At 36.3% G+C, this 24481-nt stretch overlaps 1 protein-coding gene and 1 non-coding gene across 4 annotated transcripts in view; one reads left to right on the forward strand and one right to left on the reverse strand.

Annotated features, from left to right (window-relative positions):
• Window positions 1-24481, reverse strand: part of WAPL (WAPL cohesin release factor) — a 73554-nt gene that overhangs the window by 36964 nt on the left and 12109 nt on the right. For 2 of the 3 annotated variants that reach the window (XM_020915022.2, XM_020915023.2), the window contains exons 3-4: window positions 10781-11821; window positions 8693-8811 (exon numbers count right to left, since the gene is read on the reverse strand). In XM_020915022.2, coding sequence (XP_020770681.1) covers window positions 8693-8811; window positions 10781-11821 — 1160 coding nt within the window. The remainder of the gene's footprint in view (window positions 1-8692; window positions 8812-10780; window positions 11822-24481) is intronic. The other variant, XM_020915025.2, reaches the window with a different exon arrangement.
• On the forward strand, window positions 15753-15856 carry LOC139036172 (U6 spliceosomal RNA). Its single transcript, XR_011488904.1, has one exon. It is a non-coding gene; the product is annotated as a U6 spliceosomal RNA (small nuclear RNA).

A 24481-nucleotide genomic window follows, 5' to 3' on the forward strand; every position in this document is an offset into this window, starting at 1 on the left:
TAACAAGTGACTGAATTAAACAGAAATCCATGTTCATATTGACATAGAGAAATTAATATATAAATGAATATGTAATAATGAATAATGTATATATTATATAAGAATACATAAATACATATATTCTTTATATACAAGAGCAAGAGGGGAAAAAAAAAATCCACCTTACAGTAGAAGGCCAACTAATAACAACTATGGAAGGAACAATACAATTAAAAGAAAAAAAAACACTCAACAACAGAGTAAAGACTGATTCATGAAAAACTCAATGCTAAAGCTAGTGGGTAGGGTTTCCCTGGTGGCTCAGTGGTAAAGAATCCGCCCGCCAATTCAGGAGACACTTGTTTGATCCCTGACCCAGGAAGATACCACATGCTGTAGAGCAACTAAGCCCATGAGCCACAACTACTGAGCCTGTGCTCTGAGCCCAGGAGCCTCAACTACTGAGCCCACATGCTGCAACTATTGAAGCCCATGCACCCTAGAGTCCATGCTCAGCAGTAAGAGAAACCACCACAATGTGAAGCCTATGCACTGCAATGAAGAGCACCCCTGCTTACCCCAACTAGAGAAGAGCCCACACAGAAACGACCCAGCACAACCAAAAATAAATTAAATCTTAAAAAAAAAATTAGTGGGTAAAAGCTTGATAAGGAGTTGAAGAACCTGACAGACTTCAGGGGATAGTTAACATATATAGTTATGATACAGACTGATGTGTGCTACCTGGTATGATGCAGTTAAAACAGAGCATCTCTTCTGAGGTATTTCCACCAAATACACATATCCTAAATCTAACCACGAGAAAACATAAGATAAGCACAAATTGAGGGACATGCAACAAATAACTGATTTTAACTCTTCAAAAATGTCAAAGCCATGGGAAGACTAGGAAAAACACAGATATTCCAGACTGAAGAAGGATGGAGATGTGTGACAACTAAATACAACATGCGATTACTCAATGGACATGAGTTTGAGCAAGCTCTGGGAGCTGGTGATGGACAGGGAAGCCTGGCATGCTGCAGTCCATGGGGTTACAAAGAGTCAGACACGACTGAGCGACTGAACTGAACCCAGTATTTGGGAGTAATCAGCATTAAGTCTGCAACTTATTCTCAAGCAATACATGACAGGGGGGCCCATTTAGAACCCCACAGGACATTTAGTAGTGTCCAAAACATTTCTGGTTGAAAACAGGGGCATGGGGGTAGGGGAGGAATGGGACCAGTCATCTGTTGGACAGAGGCCAGAAATGCTGCTAAATATTCTCCAATGTACAGGGCTACCCTCCATAACTAAGATTTACTCAATCCAGAACAGCCAAGAAAGCCTGATAGGTAAGGAGGAAAATTTGCCACTGCAAGACGTGGGCCACCTTTCCACCACTCAGAAATGAGGTCATTAGTGCCTTTAATCAGATTAGAGAAGACCCAGATACTCTCACTGACCTATCAGTCATGCCAGTGAATACCAGGGGGTATTCCTCTTATAATAGAGAAATAGAGCAACTGCTGAGAACACTTCCTACACCCACTACCTAGTGACCCCCTCCTTTCCTTTATCTCTGGAGATCTGGGGAGTAACCTACATAAAAACTCCTTTAAGAACTGAGCTTGGCTTTTTTACATCAAAAACATGAATCATAATTTCTTATATAGGAAACAAATCTATTCTTTCCACTCATTTATAAACACTTAAAACTTTGACCCCATTTATTTGCTCTATTCCTTTATACTCATCGAAACTCAACAGGTTAGATTTCAGTTTTTTCTGTTTCAGAATGGTTCTCTCCTTTTAAACAATTCAAGTAGTTCTTTAGCTGTCTTGAACACAAATGGATGACCTATTTCTTATTAAGACCTAAGGATTTTATACTGCTTAGCTTCCTGCTGCTCTCTTGCTGACGTAGGCTTCTAAATTCTTTAGATATTTCATAAGGATACGTAACTTCCATGGGATCTAAAGCATTGTTATTACTTTTCATTAAAGTACTATAACACTCAGGATCAGTCTCATTTTTGAAGCTTACTGACCCATCTAAAGAGTAGCAATGTCTAAGTGAAAAAATTCTGACACAATTCCACTTAAAAAGGGTTTGGGGCAAACCTTTCAATAGGAGGTTAAAAATGAAATTAAAAGTTTACTTAAGCCTCTTTGGGGATTAAATCAGCACTACTGTTTTAAGGCAGGGTTTTACCTATATTACATCTTTCAAATGAGTTCAAACTCACAGCTCTTTTGGTGTTATAAACTAATAACGATTGTTTTAATTTTCTTCTGACATTATCCATCAACAGTAAATAGGTCTTCTGCCTACTTGGTTCCATGACCTGATTTACTTTAGGCCAGAGAGATTCCTTCATAATCGGGTCAAGTACATGTACACTGCTGCCTCCTAAGTCATGCTAGTAGCAAAGAAATGAATCCAATATAAAGTTTAAAACTAAGTTAAAGAAATGAAAGTTAAGTACAAATGAACTCGAATACTGAATTAAAATATGCAAGATAAAAATTACTTCAAAACTTTCGAACACTACAGCAGAAACACAACACTATAAAACAACTCCAATAAAAATTAAAAAAAAAAAAAACAACTTTTGAACACATTACTATCACTTCATCCTTCAAGAAATAATTTAAAGACAAAAGGAACTAGAAAGAAATAATAAACTTCTTTCAGTGTATTTGCTGTTCATAGTTAATACTGGTATTATAATTAAAAAAGTAATGTGTGCTATAGAACAAACCAAGAAAGCTAAGTACAAAATTCTGAAATGTTATATCTGAAATGAGACTATCAATATGAACTCAGTTTATTTTCAATATATTTCATAGCTCTATCCAATGAACGAGTCTAGAGGCAATGAATACACACAGCACTTAGTTCTGGGTTTCTAAGTACTAATCACCACAGAAAGAACTGGTCTTTAGATGAATGAATGATTCCATGATTAAAAGTAAACTCTGGGTCATCATCTGTGCAGAAAGCAGAAAAAGTGCTCAAAGATGATAGGGCTATATCAAAAGGATACAAGAAATAGCTTGATATGGTTGTGTTGGCCAAATCTAACGGGGAATAGAATATTCACATGGCGCCAAAGTAACACCCAGAAGTTTACTAACTAAATTATAAAAAGAAAAATACACTTTTATTTTTGAGAATCCAGTGACCACAACTGCATAGTTGTGTAGGTAGTCATCTATACAGTAGTTCAGTAGGTAGTCAATATTAAGTAGAATAACCAGGTGTTACACAGCTTCCAATGTGATACAACATACACAATATTACTTTTGAGGTATTCTTGTCAAAACATGTTTAACCTCAGCCTAGTCAAATATACAGACTTAATTCCAGTGTTTTATGATACTATACCATTTTAATACAGTGGGGTAATGACTTCTATCATCAGGAAACAATCAGATAAATTCTGAATGTGAAAACACCCTACAAGACAGATATCCTGGGCTCTTTTAAAAAAAAATCACTGTCATGGGGAATTTTAAGAAGATGAAGAGACTGCTCAATATTAAAGAGACATAACAAGTAAATCAGTTCAGTTTGGGGGGAAAACATATGTCTCATTTTAGAGACAGTTGAGAAAAACATTCATATTCAATGGACTGAACATCAGGTTATATCAAAGAATTACTAATCATATAAACACAGGTAAGAAGATTGTCCTTTTTCTTGAGAAATGCATGTGATCTACAACTTCACAATTTACTTTCAAAAAGACAGGGTAAAATGTTATGTAATACACATATGCAAATACACACACGCACGTGCACACACACACATGAAAAGAGGGAATAGGAAGGTGACTTTGTGTGTAGTTATAACAACTGGAGGGGTCAATCTAGGTAGAGGAATATGGTATTCATCACATTGTTTTTTTCACATCTTGTGTAAATTTTAACTTTTTCATAATAAAAAGTTGAGGGAGAGGGAAATAAGGTAGAATATTATAAATCAGAAGTTTTCAAACTGTGGTTCATGGACTTCTAGGGATCCAGGAAACTTTCAGAGTGTCTACAAAGAAAAATCCACTTTCAGAAAAATAATATGTTGTCTGCCCTTTTCACTGTTTTGATATCTGTAGGGATGGAGCAAAAGCAATGTTGGGTAAAGCTGTTGATGTCTTAGCATGAATCAACGTAGGGGCTCTGAACTGTATATAAGTAGTTATGTTCTTCAGTGTTACATACTCCACAGTTATAAAATAAAATGCCAGTTTCAAACTAACATACATTATAAAGCAACTACATCCCAAAGAAAAAAAAACAATCAAAATAAAATGCCACTGTCACATAAGAAAAAAGCCCTTGATGAATTAGGTAAAATTACTAATTAAACTGCAACCCTTAAGTGCACTAATGATCTATGTGAGAAAAATCAGTGTACCTAAAACACTTCTGTTGCATACAAAGTGTGGTTGTATCAAAGAAAAAAACACTATTTACTGCTCAAGTTTCAAGCTGAACTAGCTACATTTTTTCTGAACACCATTCTTTATTTGAAAGACTGACAAACTGCTTACACAGACCTGGGTGTGAGGCAGACATTTTCTCAAAAATGAACAAAGTAGGCCTGTCAATGCCAGTTGTTTTCCCTGAAGTATTTCTGCCAATGAAAAAAATTTCAACTTTTAAGCAAAAACTAAAATTTTGGGGAACTCTGATCTACTATTCTGAACTTGACAGCTTCAGTCTGGCAGTGATATTTTTGATACTGTGTATGTGTCATCATATGAAAGCTGGGATAAACCAGTGTAAACAGTATTTTCCAAAAGACCAGTGTATGATGTTATAAAACACTCATGTGTAAAAGATTCATTCAAAAGCAGGACAGACCAATAGATTTTAATGTAACAGTATGAAAAGTTCACTGGCATGGTCTTAGGTTCCAAGCTTCAATTAATCTTTAAGTAACTCCTGCTTGTTGCATTTTGATGTAGTATCAAAGCAGAATGTCCACGATTACCTGAAAAGGCTACTTAAAATACTGCTAGGCTAGAATTTCTTCATACTTTTCAACTAAAACAATATAATAAAAAGTACTGAATGTAGAGGATACGAGAATCTAGCTATCTCTTAAAAAATTTTTATTGACGTACAGTTGATTTACAATGCTGTTATTTTCTGTTGTACAACAAAGTGACTCAGTTATACATATACATTCTTTTTCATATTCTTTTCCATTATGGTTTATCATGAGATACTGAATATAGTCTCCTGTGCTAAAGAGTAGAACCTTGCTGTTTATCCATCCTAAATAGATTAGTGTGCATCTGCTAATCCCAAAGAACTAGAGATCAAACTGCTAACATCTGTCAGATCTTAGAAAAAGCAAGGGAATTCCAGAAAAACATCTACCTCTGCCTCATTGACTATGCTAAAGCCTTTGTGTGAATCACAACAAACTGTGGAAAATCCTGAAGAGAGATGGGAATACCACACCACCTACCTACTTGTCTCCTGAGAAGCCTGTATGCATGTCAAGAAGCAACAGTTAGAACTGGACATGAAACAACGGACTGGTTCCCAAATGAGAAAGGAGTACGTCAAGGCTGTATACTGTCACCCTACTTATTTAACTTACAATACAGAGGACATCATACAAAATGCCAGGCTGGTTGAGTCACAAACTGGCATCAAGATTCCTGGGAGAAATATCAACAACCTCAGATACACAGATGACACAACTCTAATCACAGAAAGCGAAGAGGAACTAAAGAGCCTCTTGATGAAGGTGAAATAGAGAGTGAAAAAGTTGGCTTAAAGCTCAACATTCAAAAAATGAAGATCATGGCATCCAGTCCCATCACTTCATGGCAAATAGATGGGAAAACAATGGAAACAGACTTTATTTTCTTGGGGTCCAAAATTATTGCAGATGGTGGCTGTAGCCATGAAATTAAGACACTTGCTCCTTGAAAGAAAAGCTGTGACAAACCTTGACAGCCTATTAAAAAGCAGAGACATTACTTTGCCAACAAATATCTGAATAATCTAAGCTATGTTTTTTCCAGTGTCAATGTATGGATGTGAGAGCTGGACCATAAAGACTGAGCGGCAAAAATTGATGCTTCCAAATTTTAGTGCTGGAGAAGATTCTTTAGAGTCCCTTGGACAGCAAAGAGATCAAACCAGTCAATATTAACAGAAATCAACCCTGAATATTAATTGGAAGTACTGATGCTGAAGCTCCGATACTTCAGCCACCTGATGCAAACAGCCAATTCATTAGACTGAGGGCAGGAATGAGAAGGGGGTGAAGGAAAATAGATGGTTGAATGGCATCACTGATTCAATGGACATGAGTTGAGCAAATTTCAGGAGAGAGTGAACGACAGGGAATCCTGGCATGCTGCAGCATGGGGTCACAAAATGTCAGACACAACTTAGTGACGGAACAACAACAATCCTGAAGAATCTAGCTGTCTTTTATTAAGTCAAACTTTATAAAGAGATTTGCAAAAAAATGTAAAACACTGCTACTCATCTATCTCACTTCTTGTTTTAAGAAAATAATTCTCACTAAAATGCTATATTAATAATGGATTATTATTTTAAGCAAATTTTAAGTATCTTCGATATACATTTTCATTTTCTATTTGGTAAATATAACATATATAATCAAAATCAGTTTGGGATTCTCAGTAAAATTTTTAAGACTGTAAAGTAGTCCTGAGACCAAAAAAGTGGTTTAACTTTCACACTAGAAATCAACACATGCCATACACAATTTTAGAAATCAAACTCTCACCTAAGAATTAAGGACCACAGTCCTTAATACCGTAGCCCCTGGCTCCAGAACAAGTTAGCTCCATTGAAATTAGCATTTTCCCCCCTGCTGGGAGGTGGGTACATGGGGGTACAAAAGTATATTTTAACACAATCACTCTAAAAAGATTCCTAACTGGCTCTTCAGGGGTAAAAGAATTAAAACTAAAATGAAGCCAGATAATATAGACACACTCATTTTTTAGTTGCTTAAAAGTAGTTCAATCTACAATAACAAAACTGCATAACATTATGTAAGTTTTTTAAGTAAAGGAATTTTTAAATACAAAGGTAAAGTCAAGCAAATTATTCTCAATACCTATGCAGGACCATATTTAAAAGACTTATAAAATGCAGAAGAATGAACTTACCCTTAACACTATATACAAAAATTAACTCAAAATGAAATCAATGACCTAAATGTAAACTTAAAACTATAAAACATAGAGAAAAACATACGTGAAAAGGTACATGACATCTACTTTCATAATGATTTTAAATATGACACCAAAAGTGCGGGTAACAAAAGAAAAAAAGATAAATTTGATTTCACTGATATTAAAGCACACTATCAAGAAAGTAAAGAGACAATTCACAGTATAGGAACATTTATGTGCGAATTATGTATCTAATGAGGTGTTACTATATAAAGAGCTCCTATAACTCAACAAAAAAACCAAACTACTTAATTAAAAATTGGGCACTAAATAGGCATTTCTCTAAAAAGGTGTACAAATGTCCAGTAAGTACATGAAAAGATGCTCAACATCATTAATTAGTAAAATATAAATCAAACCACAATGAGATACTATTTCCCACACATTAGGATAGCTATTATCAGAAAACTCAGATAATAACATGTTGGTGAGGATGTGGAAAAATTGGAAACCTTATGCACTACAAGGAATATAAAAATGGTGCAGTCAAGGTGGAAAAGTGTGGCAGTAAAACATAGACCTGGGCTTCCCTTGTGGCTCAGTGGTAAAGAATCTGCCTGCCAGTGCCAGGAGGCACAAACTCAATACCTGGTCTATGAAGATCCCACATGCTGCAGGACAACTACTTGTGGTCCAAGTGCCACAACTACTAAGCCCACATGACACAACTACTGAAGCCTGAACATTCTAGAGTGTGTGCTCCACAAGAAGAGCTGCTTCAATGAGAAACGTGTACACTGCAACTAGGCAGTAGCCCCTGCTTGCCACAACTAAAGTTCACACAGCAATACAGAACCCAGCACAGCCCGATAAATAAATATTAAAAAAAAAAAAAAAAAAAAAGACACAGACCTACCATATGTCCTAGAAATTCCATTCCTAAATATCCAAATCAATTGAAAGCAGGGACTCAAAACAGCCAAAAAGTGAGAACCACCCAAGTGTCCATCTACAGATGAGTAAATAAACAAAATGTGGTATACACATACACTGTAATATTATTCAGTCATAAGAAACAAACAACATCCTGATATATGATATATCCCTACAACAAGGATGGAACACCTTGACGACAAAATGCTTAGTGAAATAAGCCAGACACAAATAGACAAACATTGTGTGACTCCACTTACATGAGCTACCTAGACTAGGGGAACTTACAGAGACAGAAAGAAAAATAGTATTTACCAGGGGTTGTTGGGCAGGTCAAGGTGGAGTTATCATTTAATGGAGCTATTTGTTAATGGTTAATGTCACTGAATTGTATACTTGCATATAATAAAGAGTATGTTATGTGTGTTTTATCACACTTAAAAACATGGTTACAATGCTTTTACAAAATGACTTCCATATAGCCTTTGAAAGACAAAATTATATTGCCATGATGTTTGTTGGTAATTTTTAAATTAGAAAATTAAGAGTTAAGCCCTCCAACAAGAAATAATACAAATCACTGATAGGGCTTTACTTACCCGTTTGGGGCCACTAAAAATCTTTCTGGTATTTTCCTTTGATTTATCTCCTTGTTTATTTGGAGGCTTCTTCACACTTTCAGGCACACCAGGCAAGTCCTCTGTAAAATCCAAGTTTTCTGAAATGGTAATCAAAACTAGCTAGCTTTGTATTATTTCAAATCATCTACCAGACAACTTATGAACATTATGGGGAGAAAGAAGCATACTGTGGGGAGGAAAAGATAAAATAAAAACAACACATAGCTGACGAAATACTCCAATGGTATTATTCTCACTCTCCCATACTCACTCCCTGCTTGAACCCTACTCTAGATGAAAATCAGAAACTTAGTTGCAGTGTATGTGCTCCAATTTTATCAGCAAAATCAATTATTTTCTAGAATAATTTGTTCTTCAATGTTCATATAACTGCTCGTTACCTATCAACATTAAAACCGGCAGTCTAGTTTAAAATACACACATGCACACACCAACAGGTGGTATGTACCTGTAACATTTTTCTAGAATTAAAGTACACTGAATCATGTTGGCCTTCAAGGAATGCCTGGTTAACATCTACAGAAGCCACATAAAAAAAAAAAAAGGATATAGCTATCCTTGGCAAAAGATACAGAACGACCTAGTACAATGTAGTTCAATGGTCTGTGGCGTTCTCACAAAAACCAACCAAAGGATTAGATTCCAAATAGTTGTATTTTTTCCCTAGCCTAAACAAAAAAAAAAGAGGGGGAAAAAAAATGGGACACTTTTCTCTATCCCAACTCTTAAAACTGTTTGCTGTTTCAAACACTGTATGAAGACTTAGATTCCAACTTTGAATATATCAATCAAATGGTCTCTAATTTTTAAACATTATTTGGTATCAACTTGACCTTTCTGAAAGGGAGTCTAATGGTTTAGGATAACTTGCCATCAAGGTTAGCCCAGAAGCTGACAGGACAGGAGTACAGGTTTCAGTATGCAGTTACTAATCCTCCTCCTGAGAAAGCAAATGTAAAGCTGTCTGCCCAGTCACAGCTAACGTGACTAGCAAAAATGCAGCAGACTTCATTTCTTCAGAAGGGATTCAAGACAACACGGGATGAATTCTGAAAATAGTCTTATTTTTTCCAGTAGGGAGTAAGGCAGGCTGCTAGGGGGTACTCCTGTTTAATTCTAGTTTTGAAAATAAGAATGATTCTAATCTAGCAAAATTATTTTTAGGCCAACTGAAGCAAAATGGTAAGTAGTCTCAAGTATGACATACTCTATGAGAGAATCTATACATAGAAACACTATGATAGCTCTAACTCACCATGATTCTTGTTCCATGACCCTAAAAGGGCAAAAGCTTTAACAAGTAAACCAACATAAGAAAAATGTATTTGGTTAAATATAAATTAATATAAGACCCTGTATCGCAAAGGCTTTCACATACTCTTTATTCCTCACTCAACAGTCAATTCACATCATAATGTTCTTGACAAGTAGTGACTTACTCATAGCAAGGCTAACCTATTTCTTTTGTCTTTCAGTGGAGACTATCAACTCCTCAAGTCATTATGAGTCCTACTATCCTAAGGGACAAATTAATTTCACTGATAAGAATGTAAAAACATTTAGCTAGCATCTTTCAATTTTATTAAGTCAACTTATGAGGGTGATCCTTATGATTAAGATTTAATCTTAACTTTATAAATTTAAGGTATTTCCCTCATTTCAACCATCTAATATCAATACAATTCTAAATGACCAAAGTCTATCCTTCTCTCTCCATTGGGTTTAGTTTTTCAAAGCTAAAACATCAAGATGTTTGGTATCTCTGTGTACACACAAATATACACAATTTTAAAATTCTCAAGTGCTAATGGCAGAATTAAAACACAAATATGAAAAGACTCCTCAATTTACAAATTGGTTCCTTCCAAGGTGGGACTTTATTTACATTTAAAATGCTGTATCTTTAGATAAGGTAATCTTTGACACTGAATAGGTATTTCTGTTAAAATTAAATGTAGTAACAAGTTACAAGCTATCCAGGAGAAAACTAAGTAGCTATTATTTAAGCCTGAAAAACACATTTACTTTTAATTTTTTAAGTCTTACCTGCATTATTAGTACTAGACTGACTGTCCTGGGAATTATCATTGCTTTCTGGAGGAGGCTGCAAGGAGGGTGATGGAGCTGCTTTAGTTCTTTTTTTGCTTGTCTTTCTTTCCACTTGACAGTCATCATCTTCATCATCTTCACTTTCACTGAGATCATCAAAGCCAAAATACTTAATTTTGTAGTTAGAACTCCCAGAACCTCCCTCATCACCTCCTGTCTCATCATGATCTTCAAAACCAAAAAATTCAAGTTTAACATCCTTTTTAGATTTAGTATTACTAGGTCGAAATCTAGTAGTGGTCTTAGATGTTGCAATATCTGCTTTTTTTCTTAGCCGGCCAGCTTCTCCCAAATCTGCAGGAGTTGAAGCAGTGAACTCATCCATGCTGCGTTCCATAGTATCCTGTATGGTAACATTACAAACTGACAAGCAAGATGGATGTAAAACAGTATAATCTCTAGTCCGTCCAACCGTCCCTCTAAAACTGGTCCCACAACTTACACTGCCTTTCTTTGCCTGATTCAGGCCATCTTTACTTGATTCACTGTTTGCTTTGGCTAAGGCCTGACTGGTGCCGTCCATTAGCTTATCAAAATTTGATGCTCCTTGTGAGGATTTTGCTTTATTGGCCCTACAGTACGTCCTACAGTTGCTTGGCCTAAGAACACTTTGCATCATGTCTTCCTCAATGGCTTCATTTAGATTTTCCAACCGATTTTTAAAATCCTCATCCTTCATCTCCAAAAGAGGATCACTATCCAGATTTAAAATACAATCTTCGGATCTGCTATCTTCAAAATCATTATCCCATTCATATAAACCAGTTCTTACAGATCCCTTGATTGACGATGTTTCTGATGGCGATTCTGACCTTTTTCCAAGTTGGGAATTCCAAGTATCATTTTCCTTGATTTCATCAGCTTTGTATCCAGAAGCCACTGTAGTTTCTGCATTGTGTTTCTTACTACTGTCTTCAGCATTTTTGTAAATATGATGACTATTCTTTTCATGTTCTTCACTAAAGTTCTCCACGTTATCTATAAAAATGAAAAATAGGTCAAAGGATAAAAATATGAGTGGTAACAATGTAAAAGTTAATAAAAGGGACATTTGGTTAATTAATAGAAGTCATTTAATTCTGAAATAATTGCAGTAATTTTAAATTGTGGAAAAGATAAATGTTTATGTATCTGACAATTTATCCTTCTACCTTTTCAGTATATAGCTCTCATGTCTTCTAGTGACCTCTCCCTAGGCATCCAAGTCCCTTAAAATTGTTACCCTCAACTTAAGAGATTTCAGCAGTGTTAAACAACAGAATCAATTCAGAATGACATACACATAGTCAAACCTTCTCAGAGGTACAATGGATTTTTCAAACAAAAATGCATAAACTAAAAATTATTTAGTAGAACCTAAACAGTGTAACACAATTAATAAAGACATTCTGGCAGTGCCTATTTCTCTGGAGTAGAGTTGACCATATGGCATGTCAGTTCTGTCTAGAAACCTGTTCCAGATTCAGGTTTCTGTAGTCAACTCTGCTTTTCATTCCTTCTTCTAATCGTAAAAGCCATATAATTTCAATGCTTTTTTTTTAAATAGTGCCTCTGATGCCTAAGCTTCATGGCTACAGTGGTTATTTATCCATAATCTGTTGCAGGCTCAGTCACTTCAGTCATATCCGACTCGTACCCTATGGACTACAATGTAGCCTGTCAGGCTCCTCTGTCCATGGGGTTCTTCAGGCAAGAATACTGCAGTGGACTGCCATGCCATCTTTCAGGGGAATCATCCCGACCCAGAGATGGAACCCAGGGCCTTCTGTGTCTTCTGCACTGCAGGCAGATTCTTTACCACTGAGCCACCAAGGAAGCCCTGATTTATCCCTATCAGCCAGTGGTAAATCATGAATTGCCTATTCATTTTATAGCTAGGGAATCCATTTTTGCTGTCTTTAATTTTGACATTAGAAATATTTTTTTTAATCTTTCTAAATAAGAGATGGAAATGTGATTCAAACTGGTATTACAATTAATTCACCAAGCACTTGTTGGCAGAAAAACCCAGGTTCAATATTTATAAATTAATGAAGTTACAAAACAAAAAAACCTACATTTATAAAAGTCCTTTACAAATCTCAATTAACAAACCATCAAATACAAGCAAAGGGATGCTTTACATGAATTCACTATACAATTTCTAATGCTACTCAGTAACTGTAAATGTAATTTATATTTACTTACTTCTAGAAGGCATCTAATTTACAGGTATACGTGCTTTATTCTTAGATATTTCCCAGCCAAAGGCAAGGAACTATAGTTTCCATAATCTCAGGAAGTATCATATCACTAAGCATAAAAACTGAAAAGCTAACAATTAATAGCTGACTCTGACTTCTGATACGTTCTTAAAAGGGGCTGAAACAAAGCCAAATTTAAAACCAAACCTTAAAAAAAAAAAAAACCTTAAGAAATGATACCACTGCTTTTATAACAAGTGGAAAGAGCACTAGTAGCTGAATCTGGAGACTTGTGTAGGGCTCAGAGAAGACCCTTAACTTAGGGATTTTCCTGAGGGTTTCAATTTCTTCCTCTGTTCAAAAGGGAAGCAACTGGCCCATACTACTTTACAGCATTATTAATGGAATTATTTGCTAACAGTGCCTACGGGAATGCTTTGTATGCTTAGCTACAAAGATGTGTATGAGATGTCATCAAATATCATACCACACCATTTTTATAGCTGCACAGCATTGTCTTAATGTCACAAAATTTATTTAAGCTATTTCTAATTGTTCTATGTAAAAACATCCTTTTGACAAAAAAGTTTTATAACAATATACTTTATTATTCATGTTTTTAAAAATTACTACTTCAAGTTTTACTTACCACTCCCATTTCCCCTAAAACCAGAGTATTCTCACGGGTTGCCTTTCACATGTAAATCTAACTCTGCTGTGAGCATACCTTTATATATTCAAGTGCAAAGAGTAATGAAGAGCCCTACAGAATGAAGTACTGTCACTAAAAGTTATGTCACTAGCAAATATAATTTATTCATGTATTCAATTACATAGCGTAATCTTACAGATGAATTATAAAAGTATATTATGTAATTTTTAAATTTATGAAATACATTACATAGATAAAAGCTAAGTAAATCAGCAAAGAATTCTGCACAAGAAAAGCTATCTAAGTTTTCTACAACAGTATTCTAATATATAAACTGAATACCTTCTACAGTCCTTCACCATTTAGGTCTTCAACAAATATTCTCAACTATACCTTCAGAAGAGAGATCAAGGCTATCCTGTCCTAAAATGCAAAAGAGCAATTACTTTCAACTATCCTGCCTCTTCAAACAGACCCCAGCTTCCCTGTCAGATAAATTCAAGTTATATCTCAAAACATCAAGGCAGGGAGAAAAGGAGTAAAAATTGGGCTGTTTTTCTTTCTTTTAAAATGGTTTGTACTGAGACAATTTTAGGGCTTCTGTAACATTTCTATTTGGAAATCTTCCTTATTTCCAGTTCTTATATGGCTAAGCTCTTTTGCATATGCCAACAGGGTTCACCCACACCACCTCAACAAGAAGGCATATTCATCTATCTTTGTTCAAATGTCCAACCTAGTACGCACCCTCAACTCTTTTTTTTTTTTAAACAGAGAAGGTAAGTATTAACTCTGTTTTAAGCTAAACCAGCTATGTAAACAGAAATGCACTTCTAGCAAAGACAAAGTTCAGGAGTTAAATGGGTAAGTGCCAGCTCTGCCACTTACTGGCTAAAATGACCTTGGGTAAGTCACCCTAAGAAGTGGGGACAATTTCTTCATCTGAAAAAATGAGCTAATAAAATCTGTCTCAAGGACAATGTGAACAGATAAAAGACGATAATGTAACTAAGGATACTTTCAGGTTAAAGAGCACCACACAAATGCAAACTATTTTTAACTATTGTAACAACTCTGCCAAAATATAGAGTATATTTCTAACAACCTTTTAGTGAGACATTTCTTAGTGGAATTTAACCTGTATGTTCATCAATATTTCCTTAGGACCCTGTGTCTATCAGCTTCAAGGAAGGAATCCAAAACTACATTCTAAGGCCTACTGTTCTTCCTTAACCTAGAGGGTGAAGACTGGATTATGGAGAAAGTTTTCAGAAGAAGACTTAGCCTACGACCATCTTCAGAGATACTTAATACCTTTTAATATCACTAGATTTTAGCATCACTATGTAGGTACCCAGTCTTTTATATATTAGAGAGCATATGAGGGAGGGAATTTAGCATAGTGAAGACTACATGGAATTTGGAATTTGAGAAAGACAGTATTGAACCACACACCTAAGACAGTAATTAGATGTGTAAAAATCTGGCAACTCATATTTCCTCTCTAAGCTTCATTCAGCTTATCTAAAAGACAGTTAGCAAACTTACACAGAAGTTTAATTAAATGTCTACTATTTCCTTAAGATTCTTAATTTTGAAAGGAAATAGAGGATTCCTTTTAAAATAAAAACACACCAGTTCTTACAATAATGTGAGTATACATGGTTTTATAAAGGAAAACACTCAGGGGGGATAATTTAAGGCTTCCATGGATGAAGTGAATGCTGGAATACTTAAAAAAGTGGGAAGGGAGGTTTGATTAGAGGTTTATGAATGATCTCATGGTTTCCGCACATCTTGTGAAACTGTGTGAAAATATTTCTGTGCACACAGTTTTCAGGGAGAGTATGTATAATTTTAGCAAGTTTTCAGACACTCCAAAATATATTTTTTAACTGATAAAGGACAAGGAAAGGAGCAAAATATCTTTGGGAAATCAGTATATGTTAATTGTAGAACTTCATATGTCTATGGGAAAGATTATTCAATAACACGTTCTGAAACATCATTTATCTTCAACCATAAAGCAAAAGAAATTTCACCAAAATTAAATGTCCATTAAAAAACCACTAACGTGCTCACTTCGGCAGCACATATACTAAAACTGGAGTGATACAGAGATTGGCATGGCCTCTGCACAAGGATGACATGCAAATTTGTGAAGTGCCCCACATTTTTAAATTTCTCCAAAGATGATGCACCATCATCAAACACGTGAAAAGATGCCCAACATCACTCATTATAAGAGAAATGCAAATCAAAACCATAATGACCAGAATGGGCATCATCAAAAAATCTACAAAGAATAAATGCTGGAGAAGGTGAGGACAAAAGAGAACTCTCTTGCACAGTAGGTGGGAATATAACTGATACAGCCACCATGGAGAACAGTATGCTGCTGCTGCTAAGTCACGTCAGTCGTGTCCGACTCTGTGTGACCCCATAGACGGCAGCCCACCAGGCTCCTCCATCCCTGGGATTCTCCAGGCAAGAACACTGGAGTGGGTTGCCATTTCCTTCTCCAATGCATGAGAGTGAAAAGTGAAAGTGAAGTCGCTCAGCTGTGTCTGACTCTTCACGACCCCATGGACTGCAGCCTACCAGGCTCCTCCATCCATGGGATTTTCCAGGCAAGAAGTACTGGAGTGGGGTGCCATTGCATTCTCCGGGAGAATCTATTGGAGGTTCCTTAAAAAACGAAAAATAAAACTACAATATGACGCAGCAATCCCACTACTGGGCATATACTCTGAGAGTACCATAATTCAGAAAGATACATATACCCTAAAGTCAGTCATAAAGAGTAGTCAGAAAGAGAAAAATATCATAATTATTGCATATACATGGAATCTAGAAAAATGGCAGAAATAGAGGGCAAACATGGTAGAAACTGCTGGGCAGACATGGAGAACGGACGTGTGGACACAGAATGGGGAGGGGAGGGCGGGACACACTGAGGGGGCAGCGCTCACACACACCACCTGTGTCACAGACCCCTCGGGTGAGGCTGCTGGACAGCCCAGGACCTCAGCTCAGTGCTCTGGGACGACCTAGAGGGTGACACACGGGGTTGGGTGGGAGCTTCAGGAGGGAGTGGGTGTATGTATACACACGGCTGATTCCCTTTGTTGTACAGCAGAAACTAATACAACATTGTAAGGCACTTACACTCCAATTAAAAAAATAAAAGTAAAAAAACACTGTTTAGGGAACTTCCTCCCAGTCCAGGATTCTGTATACTGCAATGTGCCCCCCCTCCACCACACACACACAAAAATATTAAAAACTACAATGCTTTTTAAGGGAACTACCCAGACAAGTGGGACAGGGAAATTACAATGCCTACAACTCAACAATAAGATATCAAATAAAAATAAAAAACAGAAAAACAATCAAGCAATTTGATCAACCCCTTGATTTAAAAAAAGAATATTCAACAAACATATAAAATATATTAAAAGACATTTAATTCATTAGTTATTAGGAAGATGCAAATTAAAACCATAATGAGATGCTACTGCACAACCACCAAGAGTTAAAATTCACAATGCCAAGTATTGTGGAGAATGTAAAGCAATTTCAACTGGTCACAGCAAAACAGGGAACAACCACTCTGGCATTACCTACAAAAGCTAAATTTAACAGTTATCCGCAGTTAATTCAGTTCTGTTGCTCAGTCGTGTCCGACTCTGTGATCCATGGACTGTAGCATGCCAGACTTCCCTGTCCATCACCAAATCCCGGAGTTTACTCAAACTCACGTCCACTGAGTCGGTGATGCCACCCAACCATCTCATCCTCTGTTGTCCCCTTCTCCTCCTGCCCTCAATCTTTCCCAGCATCAGGGTCTTTTCAAATGAGTCAGTTCTTTGCATCAGGTGGCCAAAGTATTGTAGTTTCAGCTTCAACATCAGACCTTCCAATGAATATTCAGGACTGATTTCCTTTAGGATGGACTGGTTGGATCTCCTTGCCATCCAAGAGACTCAAATCTTCTCCAACACCACAGTTCAAAAGCATCAGTTCTTTGGAGCTCAGCTTTCTTTACAGTCCAACTCTCACATGCGTACACGACTATTGGAAAAACCATAGCCTTGACTAGACAGAATTTTGTTGGCAAAGTAATGTCTCTACTTTTTAATATGCTGTCTAAGTTGGTCATAATTTTTCTTCCAAGGAGCAAGCAATCTTTTAATTTCACGGCTGCAGTCACCATCTGCAATGATTTTGGAACCCCAAAAAATAAAGTCTGAAACTGTTTCCACTGTTTCACTATCTATTTCCCATGAAGTGATGGGACCAGATGCCATGATCTTAGCTTTCTGAATGTGGAGCTTTAATCCAACTTTTTCACTCTCCTCTTTCACTTTCATCAAGAGGCTCTTTAGTTCTTCTTCGCTTTCTGCCATAAGGGTGGTGTCATCTGCATATCTGAGGTTATTGATATTTCTCCCAGCAATCTTGATTCCAGCTTGTGCTTCATCCAGTCCAGTGTTTCTCTTGATGTACTCTGCATATAAGTTAAATAAGCTGGGTGACAATATACAGCCTTAACATACTCCTTTCCTTATTTGGAACCAGTCTGTTGTTCCATGTGCAGTTCTAACTGTTGCTTCCCGACCTGCAGAGAGATTTCTCAAGAGGCAGGTCAGGTGGTCTAGTATTTGAATCTCTTTGAGAATTTTCCAGTTTGTTGTGATCCACACAGTCAAAGGCTTTAGCATAGTCAATAAAGCAGATATAGATGATTTTCTGGAACTCTCTTGCTTTTTCGATGATCCAACGGATGCTGGCAACTTGATCTCTAGTTCCTCTGCCTTTTCTAAAACCAGTTTAAACATCTGGAAGTTCACAGTTCAAGTACTGTTGAAGCCTGGCTTGGAGAATTTTGAGCAATACTTTACTAGTGTGTCAAATGAGTGCAATTGTGCAGTAGTCTGAGCATTCTTTGGTATTGGAATGAAAACTGACCTTTTCCAGTTCTGTGGCCACTGCTGAGTTTTCCAATTTTGCTGGCATTTGAGTGCAACACTTTCACAGCATCATCTTTCAGGGTTTGAAATAGCTCAACTGCAATTCCATCACCTCCACTAGCTTTGTTAATAGTGATGCTTCCTAAGGCCCACCTGACTTCACATTCCAAGATGTGAGCTCTAGGTGAGTGATCATACCATTGTGATTATCTGGTTATGAAGATCTTTTTTGTATAGTTCTTCTGTGTATTCTTGCCACCTCTACTTAATATCTTCTGCTTGTTAGGTCCACACCATTTCTGTCCTTTATTGAGCCCATCTTTGCATGAAATGTTCCCTTGGTATCGCTAATATTCTTGAAGAGCTCGCTAGTCTTTCTCATTCTATTGTTTTCCTCTATTTATCTGCACTGATCACTGAGGAAGGCTTTCTTATCTCTCCTTGCTATTCTTTGGAACTCTGCATTCAAATGGGTATATCTTTCCTTTTCTCCTCTGCTTTTCCCTTCTCTTCTTTTCACAGCTATTTCTAAGGCCACCTCAGAAAACCATTTTGCTTTTTTGCATTTCTTTTTCTTGGAGATAGTCTTGATCCCTGTCTCCTGTACAATGTCACGAACCTCTGTCCATAGTTCATCAGGCACTGTATCAGACCTAATCCCTTGAATCTATAAGGGAATTTATTTAGGTCATACCTGAATGGTCTAGTGGTTTTCCCTACTTTCTTCAATTTAAGTCTGAATTTGGCAATAAGGAGTTCATGATCTGAGCCACAGTCAGCTCCTGGTCTTGTTTTTGCAGACTGTACAGAGCTTCTCCATCTTTGGCTGCAAAGAATATAATCAATCTGATATTGGTGCTGACCGTCTGGTGATGTCCATGTGTAGAGTCCTCTCTTGTGTTGTTGGAAGAGGGTGTTTGCTATGTCCAGTGTGTTCTCTTGGCAAAACTCTATTAGCCTTTGTCCTGCTTCATTCTGTACTCCAAGGCCAAATCTGCCCATTACTCCAGGTGTTTCCTGACTTCCTACTTTTGTTCCAGTCCCCTATAATGAAAAGGACATCTTTTTTGGGTGTTAGTTCTCGAAGGTCTTATAGGTCTTCACAGAACCATTCAACTTCAGCTTCTTCAGCGTTACTGGTCGGGGAATACACTTGGATTACTGTGATATTGAATGGTTTGCCTTGGAAACAAACTGAGATCATTCTGTCATTTTTGCGGTTGCATCCAAGTAGTACATTTTGGACTCTCATTGACTATGATGGCTACTCCATTTCTTCTAAGGGATTCTTGCCCACAGTAGTAGATATAATAGTTATCTGAGTTAAATTCACTCATTCCAGTCCATTTTAGTTCACTGATCCCTAAAATGTCAACGTTCACTCTTGCCATCTCCTGATTGACCACTTCCAATTTGCCTTCATTCAAGAACCTAACATTCCAGGTTCCTATGCAATATTGCTCTTTACAGCATTGGACCTTGCTTCCATCACCAGTCACATCCACAACTGAATGCTGTTTTTGCTATGGCTCCTTCTCTTCATTCTGGAGTTATTTCTCCACTGATCTCCAGTAACATATTGGGCACCTACCAACTTGGGGAGTTTATCTTTCAGTGTCCTACCTTTTTGTTTTTTCACACTGTTCATGGGGCTCTCAAGGCAAGAATACTGAAGTGGTTTGCCATTGCTTTTTCCAGTGGACCACATTTTGTCAGTGGTCCTGTTATCCTATGACCCAGCAATTCCATTTCAAAGTACTTATCTAACAGGAATATAGGTATACATGCACTAAATAGCTTATTAAACTTAACCATATGAAACTTCCACTTTTAAATCAAGTATTAGCAATTCCACATGGTTCAACATAATAGAAGTACACTTAAAACATCAATCCAAAACCAGGAAATATAAATATACATTAACAGTACAATCAACAGAGTGATCTATTAAAACAAATACTGTGGAGCAATAAAAATATTAAAACTACATTTCTGTAGGAGTGTATTAGTACAATGATTACATAGAGCAATTTGGCAATACTTTTTAAAATTAAAAATGTACATGTGAGAAATAAACTGACTCTGAAGCACACAGTTTTATTTACTCTACAAGTAACTTTCCATGAGTATGAATAATATAAGTAACAAGGAAACTCACTATAACATTGTTTCCTGATTGCATACAGCCACATATCTGAATACTATGTAGCTGTTAAAAATAATGAGGCAAGTCTGTATTATGTACAGATAAGGCTGATCTTAGGGAAAAAGGATGAATGAAGGGTAAGGGGAAGTGTTAAATACCTCTTGAATTTTACACTGTCTACAGTCTATTTAAAAGCCTTAAAAGTAAAAATTAACAAAGGCACATATTCATTACCTTAAACTGTAACAATGATATTACAGTTATCTTTTTTGGAGTGCTGAGCTGTTAAAGAATTATATTTAAGTAAGAAATTCAGTGTCAGTTTGCTTCAACATAATCCACTGGTGAAAGGGAGTAGGTGGTGATAAAAATGGAGACTAGCTATGAACTTATGTTACTGAAGCTGGATATACACACACACATCTGTGTTAACTGTATGCTAGTCTCTATACAAACAGCATATATACTACCTTCACCCTTCTTAGAAGAAATGAAGATATCTCCTTTCACTGTTCACCAAATCCAGCATTATACAGATGAAGAAAAGGAAGCCCAGAAAGGCCAATGACAACAAAGGTTGCCAAATGAACCTATGACGAATTGACCTTACAAAAATAACCATACCAAATTCTAATGTATTACACTACCTCTAGTGGTGGCTGCTGAAAATGCAAATACTAGATAAACCATCTTAACCCATATTAATAGAAGTCCAGATGAGATGAAGCTAAAAATCTTAACATGCTGGACAGACTGCAATGAGTATCACATGATATGCAGATGTCTAAATTTAAACAAAACCTTTGACTTCTAAGGAGACTGTACAGATCACAGAAAAGTGGCTTTGGAGACCATGACCCATGAAATGCAGTTGAGGTAAGCAGAAAAGTTTAACCTGGGGGCAGGGGGAGAGGTGTGTCACTGTTACATGGGAAACTGCCTCTTAATATCTGCATGGCTGTCATGCAAAGGAAGAACAAACTTATTAAATCTATAGACATCATTCAATTCATAGAAACTATAAGGACTGATAAGCAACAGCATTAAAGATTAACTAGAGTTGTCCAACGAAGGGGATGCCTAGGGAGGAGAGTGTACTCTATTGTCATAAAACAAACACTTGATAAAATGGGACTTGATCATAACAACTAACTTCTGCCCTGCAAAAAACACTGTTAAGAGAAAGCAAAAACAAATCACACTCAGAAAGTATCTGCAATAAATGTCTGATACAATACTTGTATAGGAAATAAAGAACTCTTAAAGTTCAATGAGAAAATAAGCAACTCAATTAAAAATGAGCAAAAAAATGTGAGGGTACATCAAAGAAACTATACTGATACCAAAAGAAGCATGGGAAATGATCATCATCAATCATTAAGGAAACAGAAAAGGCTTATTTCCTTAAAATAGTGGTGTCATAAGAATTCTTATGCATCAGTAAGTCAGTCAATGTTCCAGCAGAAAAAGCAGGTATAGACAGAGATCAATAGAAAAAGAAATAGAATGAATTAATAACTTATGAAAAGATACTCATTTTCATTCACAATTAAAAATCAAGAGTAAACAACATTATATATTAATTATATCTCAATAAAGCTGGAAAAAGAAAGTAAAACAAAGCTGAACTATATTTATACTTACTAAGCCCTCAGTATGTGCCTGGTACTGTCCCAAATACTTTCCATCTATTAATTCATTTGATCTCATAGCAACCATCTGATGTAGGTACTATTACAAGTTCACAAGCCTTTATCCACAGTTGGAACATCCAAAAATCTCCGAAATCAAAGTTTCCTGATAATGTGTTTTGAAGCAAAACCTGACCTCATCTAAGTAAGGCTATTGATAGTATTTTCTTTTTCTGAATAAACACTTGTCTTTGAATAGAGTGCTGCCGAGCACCTGACGGGGGTTCATATTAAAAAAAACATACTTTATAATTCCAAACTAACCCCAATTCCAAGACAGATCTGGCCTCAAATGTTTCAGATAAGGAAATGTGAACCTGTCTCCCATTCTTCACATGAGGGACAGTAGATTTCAGCTGCTAGACAGTTAACAGCCACACAGTTATTAAGTGCTGTTTACTGTCTAAAAAATAAAGCAACTTTTTAAAGACAACAAAAACACTGGAAACAACCCAAAATCTGACATCTACAAGGAACTGGTTAAGAAATTACAAAAAAAAAAACATAGGGGGAATTGACATACCACGAATCCAACAGTATTTTTAAATAAAAAACAGAAGGAGGCCAGAAAGAAAACTTCCATATATTGACATAAACTTATTCCTGAAACATATTAAGTATAAAAGCAAGGTATAAAACAGTATGTCATCATTTTGTAGATCTAATATACACACGAATTTGTAACTGCCTGAACTTCTTGTAGATACATAACATATGTCAAAAAGGGTAACAAAAGTAATTATGAATGGTCAATCACTCCAAGAACAACTGGCACAACTGGAAGAAGGAGGAGGAAAGCTTTTAACCACTATAATTTTGTACCATGTGCAGATAATTTTATTTACATTAAAAAAAATAAAACTGCACATATTCTAAAGTAGAAAAAATTAAACCCCCAAATAAAGAAGACATTTTTTTCTATCTTTCAGCTAGACAAACTCCAAAGTTCAATAGAATGATGCTAGGGGAAAAAAGCCAGTGTCAGTGGGAAATACTGCAATATCAGCTGAATATTTAAATATTTATGCTCTTTCAATTCCACTTCTAGAAACATCTTCTACCACTATATGTGAGAACATGATGTTCAAACATGAAAGTAGAATGATGCTCCATATAGCATTTCTTTGTTAACAGCAAATGACTAGAAACAGCCAAACTATTATTAAGTCTCCTAAGAGACTTAAGTATGGTATATTCATATAATAGAAAACCATGAAGAACAAGGTAGATTTTATAAATACTGATGTGTACGTCTTAATGACTTTTCTGTACACACATACATACACAGTATACACACATACATACCACACTGTCATTTATGCACTTGTATTTTTAGGGATATATAGATTTACATGCTGTGCATATTAAAGATTATGAAAATATACATAAGAAACTGTCAACAGCATGCTTCTATGAATGGAAACTGATTTTTCACTGTCAACAAAGGTGTGTGGCTATTTATAAGGGGCACCTAAGAAGTCACAGGAAAAATATGGCACATCTTCCTCAGTGGATCAGTTTTACTCAAAGATTTGGAAGGCAAAAAGTACTTGAAAAAAATCCTAAGTATTTCAAGTGGTAACTTCAATTATATTTTATATTTTTTTAATTATTTATAAAACATACCTATCAAACACAAAGTCTATATGTAATGTTAAAGATAAAACAACTCCAAAAGAACCATTCGGCTGGGCCCACTACACACAACAGTCCAACTCAATTCTCATTCCCTATCAACAGCTGCCTATGGAGAACCGTATGGCCCACTGCCATTGCCCACCCACACGCCAAGAAGCTTGTTTGTTCCCATGGCCTCCTGCTCAAGCTGCCTATTTCTGCCCACCCTTGCAGAACAGGGAACACACCCACATACCCAAGTCAATCCTCAACCAATGAGCCACACAGAAAACTAACTCTTCCAACTATATACACAGACTCCTGGAGTTATAGAAAGGCATTCCAAAACATACAAAGGCACAATTGAATTTTAGGG

Source organism: Odocoileus virginianus, chromosome 7 (genome assembly GCF_023699985.2).
Source record: "Odocoileus virginianus isolate 20LAN1187 ecotype Illinois chromosome 7, Ovbor_1.2, whole genome shotgun sequence".
Lineage (NCBI taxonomy): Eukaryota > Metazoa > Chordata > Mammalia > Artiodactyla > Cervidae > Odocoileus > Odocoileus virginianus.